Source organism: Leptinotarsa decemlineata, unplaced genomic scaffold (genome assembly GCF_025532065.1).
Source record: "Leptinotarsa decemlineata unplaced genomic scaffold, Ldec_3_MD MMD2_tig00026307_RagTag_RagTag, whole genome shotgun sequence".
Lineage (NCBI taxonomy): Eukaryota > Metazoa > Arthropoda > Insecta > Coleoptera > Chrysomelidae > Leptinotarsa > Leptinotarsa decemlineata.
The window spans coordinates 12,730,436-12,749,033 of NW_027412681.1; the positions used below are offsets into that span (position 1 = coordinate 12,730,436).

General features: G+C 36.2%; 1 protein-coding gene across 1 annotated transcript in view; it reads right to left on the reverse strand.

Moving 5' to 3' along the window:
* Window positions 1-18,598, reverse strand: part of LOC111502704 (NPC intracellular cholesterol transporter 1 homolog 1b) — a 121,451-nt gene that overhangs the window by 40,337 nt on the left and 62,516 nt on the right. The window contains 4 exon segments of the mRNA XM_074181006.1: window positions 10,060-10,223; window positions 14,953-15,091; window positions 15,486-15,598; window positions 15,958-16,085. Of these exon segments, the coding sequence (XP_074037107.1) occupies window positions 10,060-10,223; window positions 14,953-15,091; window positions 15,486-15,598; window positions 15,958-16,085 (544 nt within the window).

Here is an 18,598-nt window from a genome sequence, read left to right on the forward strand (position 1 = left end):
ATTGATGGATTGATGTTATTACGTGATCAGTCATGGCTCTGCGAATTTCTGACGGCTTGATTTCCTCGAAGACACATCTAACCCGATCTTTCAGTTCCTGTTTCGTATCGATAGATGTTCTATATACCTTTTCGTTGATTCTTCCCCAGAGGTGAAAATCGAGTGGAGTCAGATACGGTGATCGAAGCAGTCAAATCCAAGGACCCAAACGACGTATACACCGATCTTCGAACATATCGGTTAGTTCCTTACTCACTTCACGTGTGCAATGTCCAGGAACTCCATTCAACTAATACCAACAATTTCGAGACTAGTTCAGGTCCAAATTATTCAGAAAATCACTCACAGTCGATCTCAGAATATCTGAATATTTTTCAGAATTCAACTTTTCTTCATGAATGCAAATAGTAACTTTATCATCCAATTTCATACAAAAAACAATAAAACTGAATTTTTGTTGGAATCCTCCTGCTCAGAAGTGATTATTTCGACAATTGAATATTTCCTCACGTGAAAATTGTGATTAATCAGTCCATATAGTTTTTTTCAAAAAGTTTGGATCTTCGTATGTTAGTGTCATTTCGCAAAATTCTACCCGTTTTGGTGGATCATCTCTATGCAAAGCTTGCAGCCTAATCAATTTATAATCGTGCATATTATGTTTTTGTAAAATTCTCCATATAGAAATTCGAGATATTCCCAAATCAACCGCAGCACTAGATACTGATGCATGAGGATAAGCATACAACTATCCTGAAATGTTTATTTCATTTTCCATATCACCAGTCACCGGACTCACTACTTCAATATGACAGTCGGACAGTTTACGCTTGAAGAAGCTATTGTATAGCGAAACGCGTGTCGCGGTTTTTGTAAAACCCTTCATAGTGAAAATCATACAATAAACTGTATCAATTAGTTTTAAATAAGTTATTGTCAAATCCATTATATTGTTTTTTAAATCAGACTTAGATCATGACACACCATTATCCTTGCCGAAATTCAAAATTAATATTTGAAACTTTTTTGATATTGGAGTAGATGATTGGAAATAGAAAAAGTTCCACCATATGTATTAAAGGAGTGAATTTTAGAAGGCCCGAGACCTACCATAAAATTTTAAGAATGTGTGTATTATGCACTTGATTTTTGATTTTATTGAAAATTTTATGCTTGCATAGGAGCAATTTTTTTTTAAATAGTTCATATCTCATAAACGATCAGAGATAGGTATAGGACATAGTTGATCAAACTTGTTCACATTGGTTGGCTGAATTCAATAATTGAATAATATACAGGTTGTTCCATTTGAAAAAAATTAGTTATGGTTGTTTATCAAAGATACGAATTGAGACGTATTTTTCAGACACTCTGTATAAAATAAGAATTGAGTTTCATTCTGAAATAATAACCACCATATGTTATCTTGATATTGCCAGAAGTTGAGTTCGATGTATCAGTTAATTCATGCAATATTGAATAGTAAGAATACCATGTTTTCGACAAAAAAAAATACAAAATAATTAATATTTTGAAAACGATGAGAGATAAGTATAGAGCATGTTCAACAAAAATAATTTTAATTTTGATGCAGAATTCAAAAATGATATAATATATAGGGTGTTCCGTTTGAAATTTCCAAGTTGATGTCTGTTACATGTAGATGTGGCAACATGTTGGTGATGAAAATATTTTTTAACGATAGATCACAACCATTTACATTGGTAATCAAAATTTAAAACTCTCATCTCCTTTTGTTCCTTAGATACGTCTAATAGACCATCGAATATGGAAAACCCTGTATAATATTCATCGACTTGAAATCTTGAAAAGGAATAACCATCAACAGCGACTATTATATAGGGTTTTTTTTTGGGGCGTTTGAAGAATGGAATCGCGAAAAAACGGCCACATCTGAAAAAAGTGCTGTTTCATCATGACAATGTGCCGTGTCACGATGGCGAAATTTCATGAATTGGGCTTCGAATTGCTTCCGCATCCACCGTACTCACCAAATCTGGCTCGCATCTAATTTTTTCTATTCTCAGACCTCAACAGAATGCTCGATGGAAAAAAAATTAGGTCAGATGAAGAGGTGATCGTCGAAACTGAGGACTGTTTTGGGGCTAAAGACAAATCGTACCGTTGAAATGGAAGGCAACTAACTATATTGAATATTAAAATTGAATTTTATCAATTTTTTCCTATGTTAGCCTACGAACTTTTCAGACCAACTCAAGTATCTCTCTATCTAACATTCGAAATGATTCACAACGTCGCGTTTGTGAGGTCGCTGGAATCTATTTTTTCTCGTATTTATTTGATAAGAATTCTTATCGTATCAGTCCAAATACCTCTCCATTACCACAATACATGCGACTATTGTTTCAAACATTGAAATGTGTAGTTTAGGCTATCTTTAAAAGATAGACATATGGCTTTCGTGAACTTTTATGTATTCATAAAAAATGAACAATGTTTTCGATGAAAGTTCGTACGAGTAGCACCACTGATAAGAACGCCATATTTGAACTAATTCTCATAAAACATTGACATACTATACACATAAATCTTTCTCTTCCACCATTGGTGAAAAACGTACGAAAAGCCATCAGGACTCTTCCTAATTCATTATATTAATAAAGATATCTAATAACCATCATTATTTTAATTAATAATTATTACTAAATATATTTTATGGCATTGAGACAGGTGAACAAAAAACGACAGGGGACTTGAGTTTACAATGTATTGCTTACTTTGAATTGCTTACAATGAATAAAGTCTTCATCATCCAAAAGAAAATAATCAGGTGTATAGCTGGTGTAGCTCGTGGAACCTCCTGTAGAAACATATTCACACAACTCTCAATTCTAACAGTTTCTTCACTTCACATACTTTTTGATTATCATCAATGTCAAAAAAAGAAGAATATCACTTGAGTAAAAGATTTGATCTACACAAATACAGTACGAAAAACAGTAAAAGCATCCACCAGTCATACTCAAGTTTGAGCATTGGTCAGGACTCTCACATATACCAAGGAATCAGGTGCTATAACCGACGAATATACTCCCGCTGTAATACCTAGCGAAAGCAATGTATGATAATATATCCGTGTTAGGAATCTCACGTTAAAAGGTAAGACCTCGTTAGTTCTTAGTTCGCACAAGTTTCTCAACTTCTGAGAGTTGTCGTTCGTATGGAAGCGACAGGTGACTAACGGAAAAACAGATTTTAAAACAGAGTTTTTATATATTCTAATTTCGGGAAGAGGCAGATTTCTTCAACTCAGATTTTTTTAAACGCCGGATTTGTCTCTCATACAATGTAAGATTATGGCCAAGCGATCGAGAGTGTTTATATAAAAACTATTCATCGGCGTGGTTTGAAAAGATGCACAGTCAGATATATTTGTCACGTAGCTCGAAATGTAAATATAGGCATATCAATATACCAGTATTGAAAGTTTTGCCAACTCAGCGAAATATGTTTTTTTGGTGACCTCAGTTGCACGTGAGCGACTGTTAGAAAGAACGGTTGAATAGCAGGAGGGGGACGATGAATCTGTGATTTCTTCCTGGCTTTATGAAAGAAGAAAACAAAGTTATGGGAGCTCTTCGCCTGAGGCAAAGGTCTTCGAGTTGTGCGAAAGTTTTTTGGGAAGTAAGTCTTCGTGAATTTTGAGGGGGTTTGAAAACTTAGGGAATTTGAAGGGTTCTCTTGACGGTCAATCAAGGGCGGTATTTTGTTTTGGGAAATATTCCTGGGTGGAATCTTCAATTTTTTTATTCTTGGGAAACGGGCGATTTGCGTGATTTTGGGTAGTATTTTATTCTGAAGTAGGAACAAAGGAGTGTGCAAGGTTCGAGCGAAAATCGAGCAGTGTAGTGCAAAAGTTCAAATAGGGGACGAGCAGGAAAAAGGCAGCGGTGACTTAAATATACATGTGTACTAACCATTTTATGATTTTGGTAAGGAGTCAGCTATAATAAATCATCAGCCAAGTTAGAGTATTTCGTCACTCTCGTACATTATAATTTCCGGCGAAGGCAAAAATACAGATTTTTTTTTGATATGGTTATTGTTATTTTTTTTGTGTGTTTTTGTTCTTTGTCTATTTTGTTATACAGTGTCATCCCCAAAGTATGCATCATATGGGAAACTTCTTTATTAAGGGTTTTTCGACAAAAAATTATTCCTGATAAAAGTTTGTGCATCCCCTAAAACTGAACATGCACCAACAAAATATAGTAAAACACACGTAATATACGAGGATCCTTCAAATATTTGATTTTGAGACAAGAGTAAAGTTTTCTCATTTTGAAAAAGCTTGGGAAATGTTATTTGGAAAAGTTGTTCAGCATTGAAAATTATCGTTTTAGCCAACTTTTTTTTTTCATAGTGCCGGTTCAAAAAAAAGGGGAACAAAAATAAAACTCCACTTAGATGGCCCCAACTTCAAATCTAGATGTATTTTTCAATGCCTAACAACTTTTTTAAATAACATTTTCCGAATATTTCCAAAATGAGAATACTTTACTCCTGTCTCAAAATCAAATATTTGAAGGCTCTTCATATATTACGTGTTTTACTGTATTTTGTTAATGCATGTTTAGTTTTAGGGGATGCACAAACTTTCATCAAGAATAACTTTTTGTCGAAAAAACTTTAATGAAGAAGTTCCCCATATGGTGCATACTTTGGGGATGACACTTTAAGTTTTTTCTTCATTTTCTTTATTATTGAATATAGAATTTTCTGAAGGTTTTAAGCAGGCTTTTATTTCAAAATCTAACATAGTAATCTTTTGAAAGGAAGTGTCTGCAAATGTTTTAAGATCTTTTGTCTCTGCAACTAAAGACCTCCTAGTGCAGGAGGCGGAATTTAAGCCTCTTTCGGATTTGCCTGATATCCAAAATTTGATGTGGAGAAATTCGCATCTGGTGACAGTAGCTGCCAAATTTTATTTGAATAAAACAAACACGGCAATAGCGAAAGGGTTACCAAGGGTTGATTGACAGTTAATGACATATTATTTCACTGATGACTCAGCTATAAACCCGTAGATGTTTCAGTGGGATATATATATATATATATATATATATATATATATATATATATACAGAGTGACCCATTTGAAAGCGGGCCACCTCTCTAAAACTGTTATTTATTATCCGATTCAGAAGTTTTTTTTTTTCAATAGATAGAGCGTCAATAGTTCTATTAGAGTGCTGTGAAGTCGAAATATATATAAAATTTTCAAGGCCTACTTCGAATTTTTTTCAAGGTCAAAAATCCAAAAAACATACTAGCGATTTTTTTATATGAAATTTGACGACGCCACTGGATTTGTGATGCTTTCAAATGGTTGTGACTGAAATTTCAAGATAAAATAATGTTTTTTAACAGAAATATGGCATAAGTAAAATATACCAATCACTGTCAAAATAATTCAAATAGTTGTATATTAAATAACAATTTTGTAAATAATATGGTTTGAAATACTTCTTCAGAACATAACAACTTTATGTGCGATATAGTTATCTTTATTAGCACACTGCAGTTTGTTGTCAAAGAATAGAAATACACATCTTTATATCATAATATAATTATCAATATTAAAACCATAAATGAACCACTACAAAAGAATGTATTAACATGACAATGCCCACACATTAAATTTTGGACTGTTCCACCAAATCTCCATTCAATTCAATACATTTATCATATCGTTTTCTAATGTTAACCAAAACATTCAATAATTGATTTGGGGTGATATCTCTGCAAGCCTGTCTTATTCTTTCACGCAGTTCCTCTTTGCTCGTTGGGCGAGTTTTGTATACTTTTTCCTTAACGGTGCCCCATAAAAAAAAATCAAGTGGAGTCAAGTCCGGGGATCTGGGGGGAAACTCAATCAGTGAACTATTTCGCCCTATCCACCGATTAGGAAAATTTTCTTCCAGCCAATCTCTAACAATCCTGCTATTGTGGATGGAACAGCCATCTAATTGAAATAGAATATGGGCCTCTTCTGCTAGTGGAAGTTCATCCATAGCGTTGGAAAACTCGTTTTTCAAAAAATTCAAAAAAATTTGACCATTCAAATTGTTTTCAAAAAAAAAGGGGCCAATTATTCTGGTATGTAATATTCCGCACCAAACATTTATTTTTTGGGAGTACTGTCTTCTGCAATTTATTATCCAATGTGGATTTTCTTCCGTCCAGTACCTTGAATTTTGAGAATTAACTGTTCCATTGGTTGTGAATGTTGCCTCGTCACTGAACACAATTTTTTTCAGAAAATTCCTGTTATTTAGATATTCTCCTTGAGCCCATAAACTATACTCCATCCTCTTTTCATTATCGCCTTCTTCTAAGGTGTGAAGAAACTTTGGTTTAAAGGGCTTCATATTATTATATTTCCTAAGATTTCTCCTTATTGTTTCACGCGGTAAGTTGATGTCCAAACTTGCAATTCTCACACTTGTTTTCGGATTATTATTAAAATAATTTCGAATTCGTTCAGAATTATTTCGTCTCTGCCTTTGTACAGTATTAATATTCTTCAGGATATGTTTACTAACAGCTCCATACTGATTGAAAATTTTGTTTACTCTTCCAACTGTAGCTCTGCTAATATTTCGACGCTCCGGATGCATGTTATTGAAAATTCTACATACTTCCCTTTCGGATCTGTCGTTGTTACCACGAAGTTTTACTATTTCAATTTTCTCCTGCAAAGTCAAATTATCTGCCATACTTCTTTATTAGTGTAGGTACTTGAAGAGTTATAAACTTCACTATTAATACTGACAAATTTGTGTCTTTTCGTCTTTTATTTTAATGACTTGTCATCTCCACGGCAACTTAACTTTCAAAGCCTTCTAATAAAAATAATATTTTCGAAATGTGGCATCCCAAACATGTTTGAATGAAACCAAGATATGTAGATATTCGGAATAACTGACAACCACCAAAGAGGAACTGCGTGAAAGAATAAGACCAGGCTTGCATAAATGTTACCCCAAACCAATGATCGAATTTTGATCGAATCTTATGATTAGTTAGCATTAGAAAATGGTAGAATAAACGTATCGAATTAAATCGGAAATTAGTTACAAAGTACGGAAATTAATGTCTGGGCACTCTCATCTCAATCCATTTTTTTGTTGTAGTTCATTTATTTCATCAGTATTGGTTATTATTGATTATTGAATATTGATTACTATTTGATGTAAAGATGTATATTTCATTTCTCTGATGACAAAAAAACTGCAGTGTTTTGATGGACATAACTATCTTCTATACTTTATGGAGTTCTGTTTGAAAGAAACATAATTTGACACCATTTTGAATAACTGCTGTTTACAAGCTCGACTGCTAACGACGTGAAAGAGCATTTTAAACGATATTATTAATAATATTGTGATTTAATATGACGACAATTCGAAATATTTAGATAAAGTGATAAAAATTTTACTTATGCTATATTTCTGTTAAAAAAACATATTTCATCTTGAAATTTCAGTCACAACCATTTGAAAGCATCACAAATCCAGTGGCGTCGTCAAATTTCATATAAAAAAATCGCTAGTATGTTTTTTGGATTTTTGACCTTGAAAAAAATTCGAAGTAGGCCTTGAAAATTTTATTTATATTTCGACTTCACAGCACTCTAATAGAACTATTGACGCTCTATCTATTGAAAAAAAAAACTTCTGAATCGGATAATAAATAACAGTTTTAGAGAGGTGGCCCGCTTTCAAATGGGTCACTCTGTATATATGTATATATATATATATATATATATATATATATATATATATATATATATATATATATATCTATATATATATATATATAACAGAATAATTAGTGACTGGATTAACTATAAATCGGTTTAATTCGTGAGGTTGCAGTCAATAGCTGGGCTGTTACTAAGAAAACTCTTTGTTATATGTCAAGCTTTCGGTATATTTCACACCTTCGTCAGGACAACTACAATAATAAGATTATATATCTTGTAAAAAATATATAAATATGGAGAACTTACTAACGTGAGAATGAAATATAAAATGGTTCAAAAACAGATAGAAAAACATTAAATTCAGTATACAAAATTTCTTGTATGCATTGCTCTAAAACATATATAGGACAAACATCTAGACCTCTAAGTAGTCGCATCACTTCCCATAAGAGCGACTGTAGACGAAATGTTAATTCTTGTGCATTAACAGAACATGTTAATTCGGAGGATCATAAAATGAATTTTGAAAATCCAAATATTTTAGATAGAGAAACCAATACAACTAAAAGAATATTTTTGGAAATGATACATAATAATAACGAAGAACATTCAATGAATAAACGAACTGATATTGATAGTCTTAGCAAAATTTACACGTACCTACTGAAATATGATAAAGAAAATAAAAGATCTAGTAATTCGAGTATCATTCAGAATTTTCCCACTTGACATTGTCAGCCAAAATTTTTATCAACTGTCATTATTCAATGTTTTTCTTTCTGTTTTTGAACCATTTTATATTTTATTCTCACGTTAGTAAGTTCTCCATATTTATATATTTATTACAAGATATATAATCTTATTATTGTAGTTGTCCTGACGAAGGTGTGAAATATTCCGAAAGCCTGACATATAACAAAGAGTTTTCTTTGTAACAGCCCAGCTATTGACTGCAACCTCACGAATTGAACCGATTTATATATATATATATATATATATATATATATATATATATATATATATATATATATATATATATATATATATATATATATATATATATATATGATGAGCTGTTTTCTCGGGTTTCGCTCCGTGTTCTGTGTATTTTCTCCCCATAAGGATTATTTTCACAACGTTTCGGCAAAGTCTCATTTGCCATCTTCTGGTGGTGTCTGGTTTTTTTCAACTAGACTGATTAATTCGAACTCAGTGTCTCAATTTATAGGGATGGATGTTTCCCTTTACCTGCGTTGCTGCCACTACCTGTGTTTGCTCGACTACCTGTTTTGGTCTTATTACCTGAGCTGCCTCTCCTGTCTCTGTTATTGTACCTGTATTGTCATGTACCGAGTTTTGCCTCTGGAGTTGAGCAGTCTGATTGCTTGTGCGAAGCGATAAAACGGATCTCCATGTTGATGGTAATCTTTGCGCATCATCCCTCTTGTTCATATTATTAGGTCGTTTTTCAATTTCGATAGCCTCTCTGATTGTTCGTGAGTAAAAGTTTTCGTTGCTTGCTAGCATTTTTGTGTTATCGAAATTGATGTTATGTCCTGTTTGAAGTACGTGTTGGAAGAGAGAAGACGTGGTGACTTTTCCCTTCACTGCTAGTTTGTGTTCATCTTTGCGAATGTTGATTCGTTTGTTGGTCTGGCCGATGTAAGTCCTGTCACAATCATGGCATCATGCCAAGCTTTCGCTTCTAATGGGAAGCTTCTTCAGGGCAGTAAAAATGAGTTAAAAACAATAAATTGAACATATAAACTGACGGAGAAAGTTGAACATACTCAAATAAGCTCAGCAAGTTCAAATGTGTTGAAGGATAATCTGACTCGTTATCTATTAAATCAATTCTTTTACTCCATTGAAGAGTTATTAGACCTCACATTGTAGAGATTTCAATCCAATTGTATGTATATTTTTCATATTTAAAATAGTACATTTCTGATTTTTTTTTGCCTTGTGACTAGTCCGATAAGTTTTTTGCATGTATCTATGTATTCTCTCGTATGTATATGTGAATTCTTCAGTACTTATGATGCACTGTTTGGAACCTTCGGTGTAGTAATGAATATTATTGGAGTTTTTTCCAACATCAAACACGTGTCGAGGTGTTAAAAATAACGATTTGGTGTTGGGAAAAAACTCCAGTAATATTCAAATTCTTCAGTGATGAATAAATAAATTCCAAATTCTAAATTTCACATATTATGAAATGAGTTGAAAAATATTACTATAAATTTTGAAAACTAAATGAAACTTTTTACTGCCATAATATTTTTCAAAATTCATATATTTCAACTTACATGTTACCCTGCCTTGCTGCTAAATATAGTTGAGTGCTTATAGAACCCGGCGAACAATTGGAACCTCCGCACATTTTTTTGTAAATATCTGGATCGAAGTAGTCTATCGGTCCTTTCGTCACCCAATAAACAGGTGCACCCACTCCCAGCATGCTTTCCATGAACTGGAATGAGGAAATACATTGTGAGTACATTATTATTACAACATTCTTTCAGAATCTTCATAACTACAGCTAACCCTGCGGTCAACCTTCGAAGTTCTAGTGCGATTGGGTGACTGGAAATAATTTACCTGATTCATGATTATATTAGACGAATGTGCAACAGTTGATCTCAAAAATGAACGATGCAGGGACTGCGCATTGGATGTACATCTCGTGGATAAAATCACCCAGCATCATCTGGATTCTGAAGAGACGTTACCTCGGGGTGGAAAACGCCACTCACAAGAGGTAACAATAGCGAATAACTCTATCTGCGGCAAGTATCAGCACACATTCCGACAGATCTGGTCATCAGAACTGTCGGAGGAGAACAGAGATTCTGCTACGAATATGCTTGCCGTTTTATTCAAACTCTACTCATTTGGAGTAGTGAAATGGACTCGGTAGGAGCTGTATCAACTCGATGTGAAGACCTGAAAAATAATGCAACTCTATGGGAGTTTGCATCCCAAATCGTCCGTTCCATGTACTTCACCCGACAACAGGAAAGTCGTAGATGGAGCTTGTGAAGTCAACAGGTTTTCGGATCCCCTTCTCTGCATGGTCCGTGACCATGAGAGAGCAGGAACTGGAACATTTTTCTCTTCAACACTGAATGCACGGGCTCTACTTTAACAACGTGGGCTCATCAAAGCACCTGACTTTCTCTTTCACAGGTTAAGGTGTCTCTTTCCACAGGTCAATCTACCGCAGTCACATGATTGATATAACTGAACTGAATGGCTGATTGTCCAAGGTACGGGATAATGGGCGTTTAATCCTCGGTACTATAAACGCCCAGGGCCTCAGTAGAAAAAGATATCACACTAAAACCCTCCTTCTCATCCAAGAAATCCAAATCCTTTGTATCACCGATACCCTAACCAAAAACCCTCCCAACTTCTCCGGTTTCAACATTACCCACCGACCAAAAGATCAACATTCCCTTGGCATTGCTATCTTAACCAAAAGGGAACTAGCCCACAAAAAACACAACCTTCCAACTATCCTATCCGAACTCGATTGCCTGGCGATCGACCTACTTTCTGACACCGGCAACATAACTATCATAGCTTACTACAATCACCCAACACAATCTGTTTCCAGAAAGTTAATCGAATATTCAGCTTCTCTCCCCAAATCATTCCTAATAGGAGACTTCAACTCTCTGCGTATTCAATTCGGAGATTCTACCTCCAACGCCAACGGCCGCCTTCTAGCCAACCTCCTGATCGAACACAATCTTTACAGAATTCCCTGCCCCGATCCGACGTTTCTGAGCCACCGTGGGGCTTCTACCATCGACCATATCTTGTGCTCTGAGAGCCTGATAGAGGAGGTCGATGACTTGGCCTATATCGGTGACACAATTACGTCGGATCACTTCCCCATTCTTGTCAGAACTTTTCTAAACTTTACTATTCCTTCAACTCCTGAAACCATTTCCAACAAAACCATAAATTCACAGACGTGAAATGATTCCACTCCCTCATCAATCAAAAACTTTCTTCCCTTAACAATCCTCCCCTCAACCATCCCAGACAAATTGACGCACAAATTGATACAATTAAAAAAATTATTTCTGACTCAGAAGACTTATCCACGCCAACCACAACTAGACGAATCGATCAATCCCCACTTCCACCTTATCTCATAACTCTCATCAAAAGCAAATGTAAACTCTACAGAACTTTCGTCCGAACTAGAGACCCAGTCCTAAAAACCGAGTGGAATCGACTTAACGCACGCATACGTCTCCTCATCAACCAATTCACCCAGAAAAGGTGGATTGAGGAGACTAAAAAACTTGACTACCGAAATGGAAGAACGGCTTTCTGGAACGAATTCAAAGTCCTTACTGGACAAAAATGGAAAACCAACAGTCACCTAGTGATTAACGGTAACATCACTTCCAACTCATCCGACAAAGCAGAAGCCTTCCGCGAAAATCTCGAACACACATTCCGTCTCCCTAAAGACCCTCATTTCGATAACCTCCTTCTCAACTACATTCACCAGCAAGTGCCTGCACAGCTGGGTAGGCACCCAGGTCAAATTCCTCTCGACGTCAACTGCCCCTTAAGATCCCCATTCAGTGAGGAAGATATCTTCAAAACAATCCATAGCGGTAGAAATACCGCTCCTGGCCCAGACTCGGTGAAATGTCGATTACTGAAAAACCTTCCCGATTCTGCAATTCCTTTCCTCAAACACATCGTTGATGCATGTCTTGTACACGCCCACTTCCCAAACGCCTAGAAACAGGCTGACACAATCTTAATCCCAAAACCCCTCAAGGATCTCACAAATCCTGACTCCTACACACCTATCAGCCTGCTTAGTTGCCTGGGCAAATTGCTGGAACGACTATTGACTAACCGCTTGAACGACTTTCTCATTCATCATAACATTATCCCTTCACACAACGCATCTTTTTGCACTATTGCAATATCTCTTGACATCCAAAAAGCTTTCGACAAGGTCTAGCACGCAGGTCTGATCTGAAAGCTTATCCAAATTCGTCTCCCCCATCACTTCATCAGACTAGTAGCTCCCTATTTATCTAACCCACAAATCCGCGTTAAAGTCAGCGAAGCCTTATCCTCCCCTTTCACTCCCAAAGCCGGTGTCCCACAGGGCTCAGTCCTCGCTCCATCCTTATTTCTCATCTATACTCACTACGTTCCCACAACCCAAAAAATCCTTCAGTATGCCGACGACACTATCATTTACTCCTCCGCTCCCAACACCCGCAGCTTGCGAATTCAAGCTCAAAACATGATCGACCATTTTGAGCAGTGGTGCAACAAATGGCGTATCAAAATAAATTCCACCAAAACCCAAACTATCCTATTCAGACATCCTAACACCTCTACCCGTCCTAAATTAAATCTTGATAACCTGGGTCTCAGACTTTTAGGAGAAAACCTCATACTCCAGGATTAGGTGTCCTACTTGGTGGTCACCTTCACGAGGACCCTCAACTGAGGGGCCGACCTGAGAGAGACACTGGACAGAGTCCGGAAGAGAGCCAACCTACTAAGAGCTCTGAGAGGCAAGCTTGGGAGATGCGACAGTAAAACTCTCCTTCACACTTATAAAACTTTCATAAGACCAGTCCTAGACTACAAAGCGATGATATATTGTTCGCTTCCCCCGAGACTATTCCACCGTATCCTTACAACCGAGAGAACCTATATAACCTCATCAATACTACACCAATCAACCAACGATTTCAGGAACTTCAAGGACGATATGCTACCAGAACGATGAGCAGCGAGAACACCCATGCCACCAACTCGCTTACAATGCCTTGGAATCCCCGTGGAGGATCCAGAAGGATACCCAGGAGAAAGCTCCCGTTTTCCCCAGCCAGACTCCTGGGAGCAATGGAAGACCCGCCGGAGCCGATCCAGGATATTCTAAAGGAATTCCCTCTGGGAATCAGCGGACAGCAGCATCCTGAAAAGAGTCGAAATCAAAAGTTCTTCACCCCCAACAGCCCCGGCCTACCCTAAGGAACAACGGAATACACAAGAAAAACAATCGGAACACAAAACAACACAACACTAGATATCGATACACAAAGACACAACAATAGACATCAACACACAAAACAACACACACACATACAACCCACTAACCCTGAAGAGGCATGAGCCTATAGCAGGGCCCCACACAAACACACCTACACAAATATAATGTTATTTTTATTAAAAACTTGAATGAACGTTTCTGAACTGAACTGAACTGAGCATGTTCAGCATATGCGATCTCAGTCTATATCCATCGTCAAAATGCGACCCTAAAACTGTTTTCGCATCCTCAGGCGTATACAAGCTAATAAGTCTGATATATTTCTTTTTGAACATCAGAGTAAAACGAAATTTGTGGTGGACTTTTCAGCTCCGGATGAGAGAAATATCGTCCTAAGCATCTGCTTAGGGCGCTAGAGCTCACTTACTCCACGTGTAGGAAGAGGTCTTTGATTGATGATGCTGGCGCGTCCTCACGAACGTATCTGGACTTCGGAAACAGGGCTCAACCTTAGGGGATGAATAATAATATTTTTTATTTGCTAAACTATGCAATTTATGATGACAAAATCAGGTTTTCTAAATCCAAATAAACATAGTTGTTCTCACTGAAGGAGTGTATAATTTGCATTATACGCCCCTTGTTTGTGAACATATAAATATTGAATTACACAAAAAAAATACTTTCGTGCAATGCTATGAATGAACTTAGAACTTGAGTAATCTACGAATGATAACTGATTCAGTTCCATAACACATAACAAATGTTTGGAGTACAAACCGAAAGAAAAATATGATTTGGTTATAATTCATTATCCATATGAAAAAGCTCCAGGAGGGCTTTTTCTTCCAGTTTGTTTCCGAAAGAATCTTTTATGCATGATTTACACATTTTTGTAAATGTAGAGTTTATTTTGAATTCAACTGCCTTATTTTCAACATTTTTTGTGGAGATGTGGAGAAGTTAAAGCAAAAAAGTTTATTCCCAATTAAATGGGTTCATTTATCTTTAAAATCAATGTTTTACTTGAATGTAAATATTTGTGTTACTCTCATCGTCTAATTTTAGACTATCTCATGTGAATGATCAGGGAGACATAGTAGTCTACGATAATTTAACGAAAACTAAATGAGAAAACAATAAACATACATACCTCAAAATATTTAAGGACATGGCTTCCTTGAGGCATCGTCAATTTCTGATCTAGCCCAATATCTATCCAGGAGCTTACCAGGATTGAAGCACATAAACTCAACGTGAAAAACAACATGATGATGCATCTCACGGGATATCTGAGAAAAAAAGATTTTACATAGATATATACACATTGAGTTTTTTATATTAGTTACTCAGACTTAAATCTTTTTAGGAACATCATAAATGATTCTTTCAGAAGTAGGTAGAGGATTCTTAGTCTTTCATTTACAGTACGTTTGTGAAAATTTGATGATTTTCAGAAAATCTTAAAAAAAATTTCACATTTCTACTCTATTGAAATAGTTTAAACCAACAGTTTTCAGAAAAATATCCCTTTTGGTAAAATACTATATTTTGTGCTGAACGTAATAAAGTTTAATTTATTTGAAAATATCTGGTAGAAGTAATGTACTTATGTGGAAACCCACTAACCTTCTATAGTGTATCCATACGGATATAAAATATTAAATAATTTGAAACAGAGCTTACTTCATTATGAATGATGTGTAGTAATTGATCCAAAACTTCTGCAATAGGCTGAAAGTGTTAGCATCTTGAGGATTATCGGTTTTGATACAGCAAAACAAATCCATTCTTTTCGCCTGCAAAATAAATTAACAAAAATGTGGTAATCGACATTTATTACGGCATTATTGTACAGAATCTCAGAAAGAAGTGCTTAATTGCTCGTCAAAGAAAAAAATTAACATCTTTTTTCGGATGAATTGATCTGAAAGGATAAGTTACATTCGATAGTAATACTGATTATTATTCAGTTATTCAAATGAATATAAGAGGAACAATTCAACTTAAATTCACAGATGAACGAATTCAATAGAAAATTATCAACAAACAACAAATCCAAAAAAAATCGACTATTTTCAGATATATATGAATTGAAATTTTTTGATTAACGTTACGAATACAAATGAATTTTCACATAGAAAGTAATAACTCATACCTGATGCCTTTCCACGTCTAGTGATAGGAGAGCTACGAATGCTGTTATTTGAAATATGAAATTCAATAAAACAGCTAACGTGGCATATAAAGCAAATGTATGCACAGCTGGCATGGGCGATAGGCAACCTGCAATTTTTAATATTCCTCAATATTAGCCATCAAGAGTACTTTTCAATAATCATATGAAAAAAAAAACTTTCAATAATTGATCGAATCTGTGCTGAACTATTGACACAATACTAGATGAGCCGAAAACTTCGCAAGCAACGCACAAATGGCGATACTAGTATCAATTCCATATGATTATTAGTTAACCCTAACCTTCAAAAGACACGTGTATAGTCAAAGTAAACGATACTGTGTACTCTTGAAGTTGGCGGCACTCTCAAAGGCCAAAAAAACCAATACATAGAAATGAACCGGCAGCGAACTACTTCATGTGGACTGTAGACTTGGCGGATATTTTCGAAGAATGGTTTGAAAACATAGTGATCCCAAATTTGGTTGCGAATAGTGTAATAGTCCTTGACAACGTTTCCTATCATTCGCGACAGCTCATCAAAGTATCGAATAAAAATTCGAAGAAAGATGAAATACAAAGTTTTTCAATGGATAACAATTTTGAATATTAATATACTAAAAACCAACTGTTTAAAAAAATCTGTTTGAAATCTCTTTTTCCGTTAACCAGCTGTCGCACCCCTACGAACGACAATAGTCAGAAGTCTAAACTTGTGCGAGCTAAGGATTAACAAGATCTTACCTTTTGACGTGTGATTCCTAACTACTTGAAGTTTTACAGACAAAAACATTTGAAAATGTGTATGCACCTGAAAGTATTGCTAAAAAGTATGGACTCACCATACTGAGACTTCCACACACAAACATAGGGGATGTTTGTGTTTCCAATTCCATCGAGTTGATTTGGGGCGTAAAAATAATTTTGCAGAATTTATTGAGAACGTAATACAGCTAATTAAAGAATAAGTATCTAATATTACCGAAAAAGACTGACAGAAAAAGATTTAAAAATTGATTTTAGTCAAAAATTACTACATGGAGATTGGACACTTCCATATCAATGGTGGGAATGAATTCATTATTGCGTAACGAAGTTAATAATTTCCCCAGTGCTACGTCAGGTAGAAACAGTTTTTTTTTGTGTTTATATTATTGCTCCGTTATTTATTTGACCCGACTGAATGAATACCTTCCTCGATAAAATTGCCATTCTGGCTAATGGTGAAACCGTCATAGTTCCGATAACATACCAAGTTGAGATACAGTTTCACAACCACCGTTTTAAAGAAACATTTGGACACTTATGTGGACTCTCCACTGATATGGTCATAGAAATGGACATCCTCCGGAAGAGACAGTTCAGCCTGGATCTAGGAAGTCGTGAGATCTCTGTGAATCACCACCCAGTGGCCATGGAAACTAGGTCCGTCCCTTGTTTCCCTATTGGAGTCACTGAGCCAAGGCCGCCATTGACTCTCACAGAAGAGGACAAGACCCGACTGCACACTTTCCTACAGGAAGAATTGCAGGCATTTGAAGAAGTACAAGGAGTAACGCCTTTGATTGAGCACAGGATCCGCCTTTCGAATCCGGAACCAACAAAACAACCGTTCCGCTCCCGACCAACAAAACGACCGTTCCGCCCTCGAAGACACCGGAGCTCACATTGGAGCAGTCGGAAGACCGATGACTCGGTATTGTAACTTCATGTTCCATACGATCCGACTCTGCGTCAAGCAGCCCTCTCCACCCATATTTCGTGGAACATCCGGAGGAAAATCCGTTTGAGGATAGATTCTTACCCCTTAAATGAAGGGTTCGGCCATTGAAAGGGGTAGGCACCTGAGCGGTTTTCTTTTTTTTTTATTCTCGGGAAATGTTGTGTTCTTTTGTTTAGCTCACGTAAATTTACTTAAAAAAAAATGTAAGTTGACACATTTTTTTCCCGAAGTGGGAAGAGTGTGTAACGAAGTTACTAATTTCCCCAGTGATTTTCCCATGAAAATCAAAAAATGAATAGATAAGTACTTTTTGATCATTCCCATATTGATTTCAATTTAAGAGCCACCGGTAGACAGCTGTTTCAGCCTATTGGGCATCGTCAGTACCGGGCAGGCGGTCCTCAATTATTTGACCCCGACTGAATGAATACCTTCCTCGATAAAATTGCCACTCTATGGCGATAGAAATCTCAGGTCGCCAATGCGAATTGCCACTCTATAGCGATAGGAAACTGTACTCTGCCGGGTCGCCGAGGAGATTTGAAAATCATACGTTACTTGTTAATATACCGTACCATTGATGAAGGACACTTCTCTCCCATCACCAGACACCGCCGTAGGATTTTATTTCAAATAATCTCGAGAGCATCTATCAAGGGAGTCCAGGAGTTCAGTTGAGTTTTAGTCTCAGTTCCAGTTCCAGCTCCGCTCGAGTCCGACCCCGATAAATAAAGGCAAACCGATAGACAAAAAAAAATAGCAGGTACCCAGGATTCGAACCCAGGACGGCAATTAAAGCCTGCCGTACTGGCTACAGTTGATTTAGTCAATACCATAGTGGCCCCTGGTGTATTACCTTCTTCACTGACGCTGTCCGGAGCACGTGGAGCACACCAC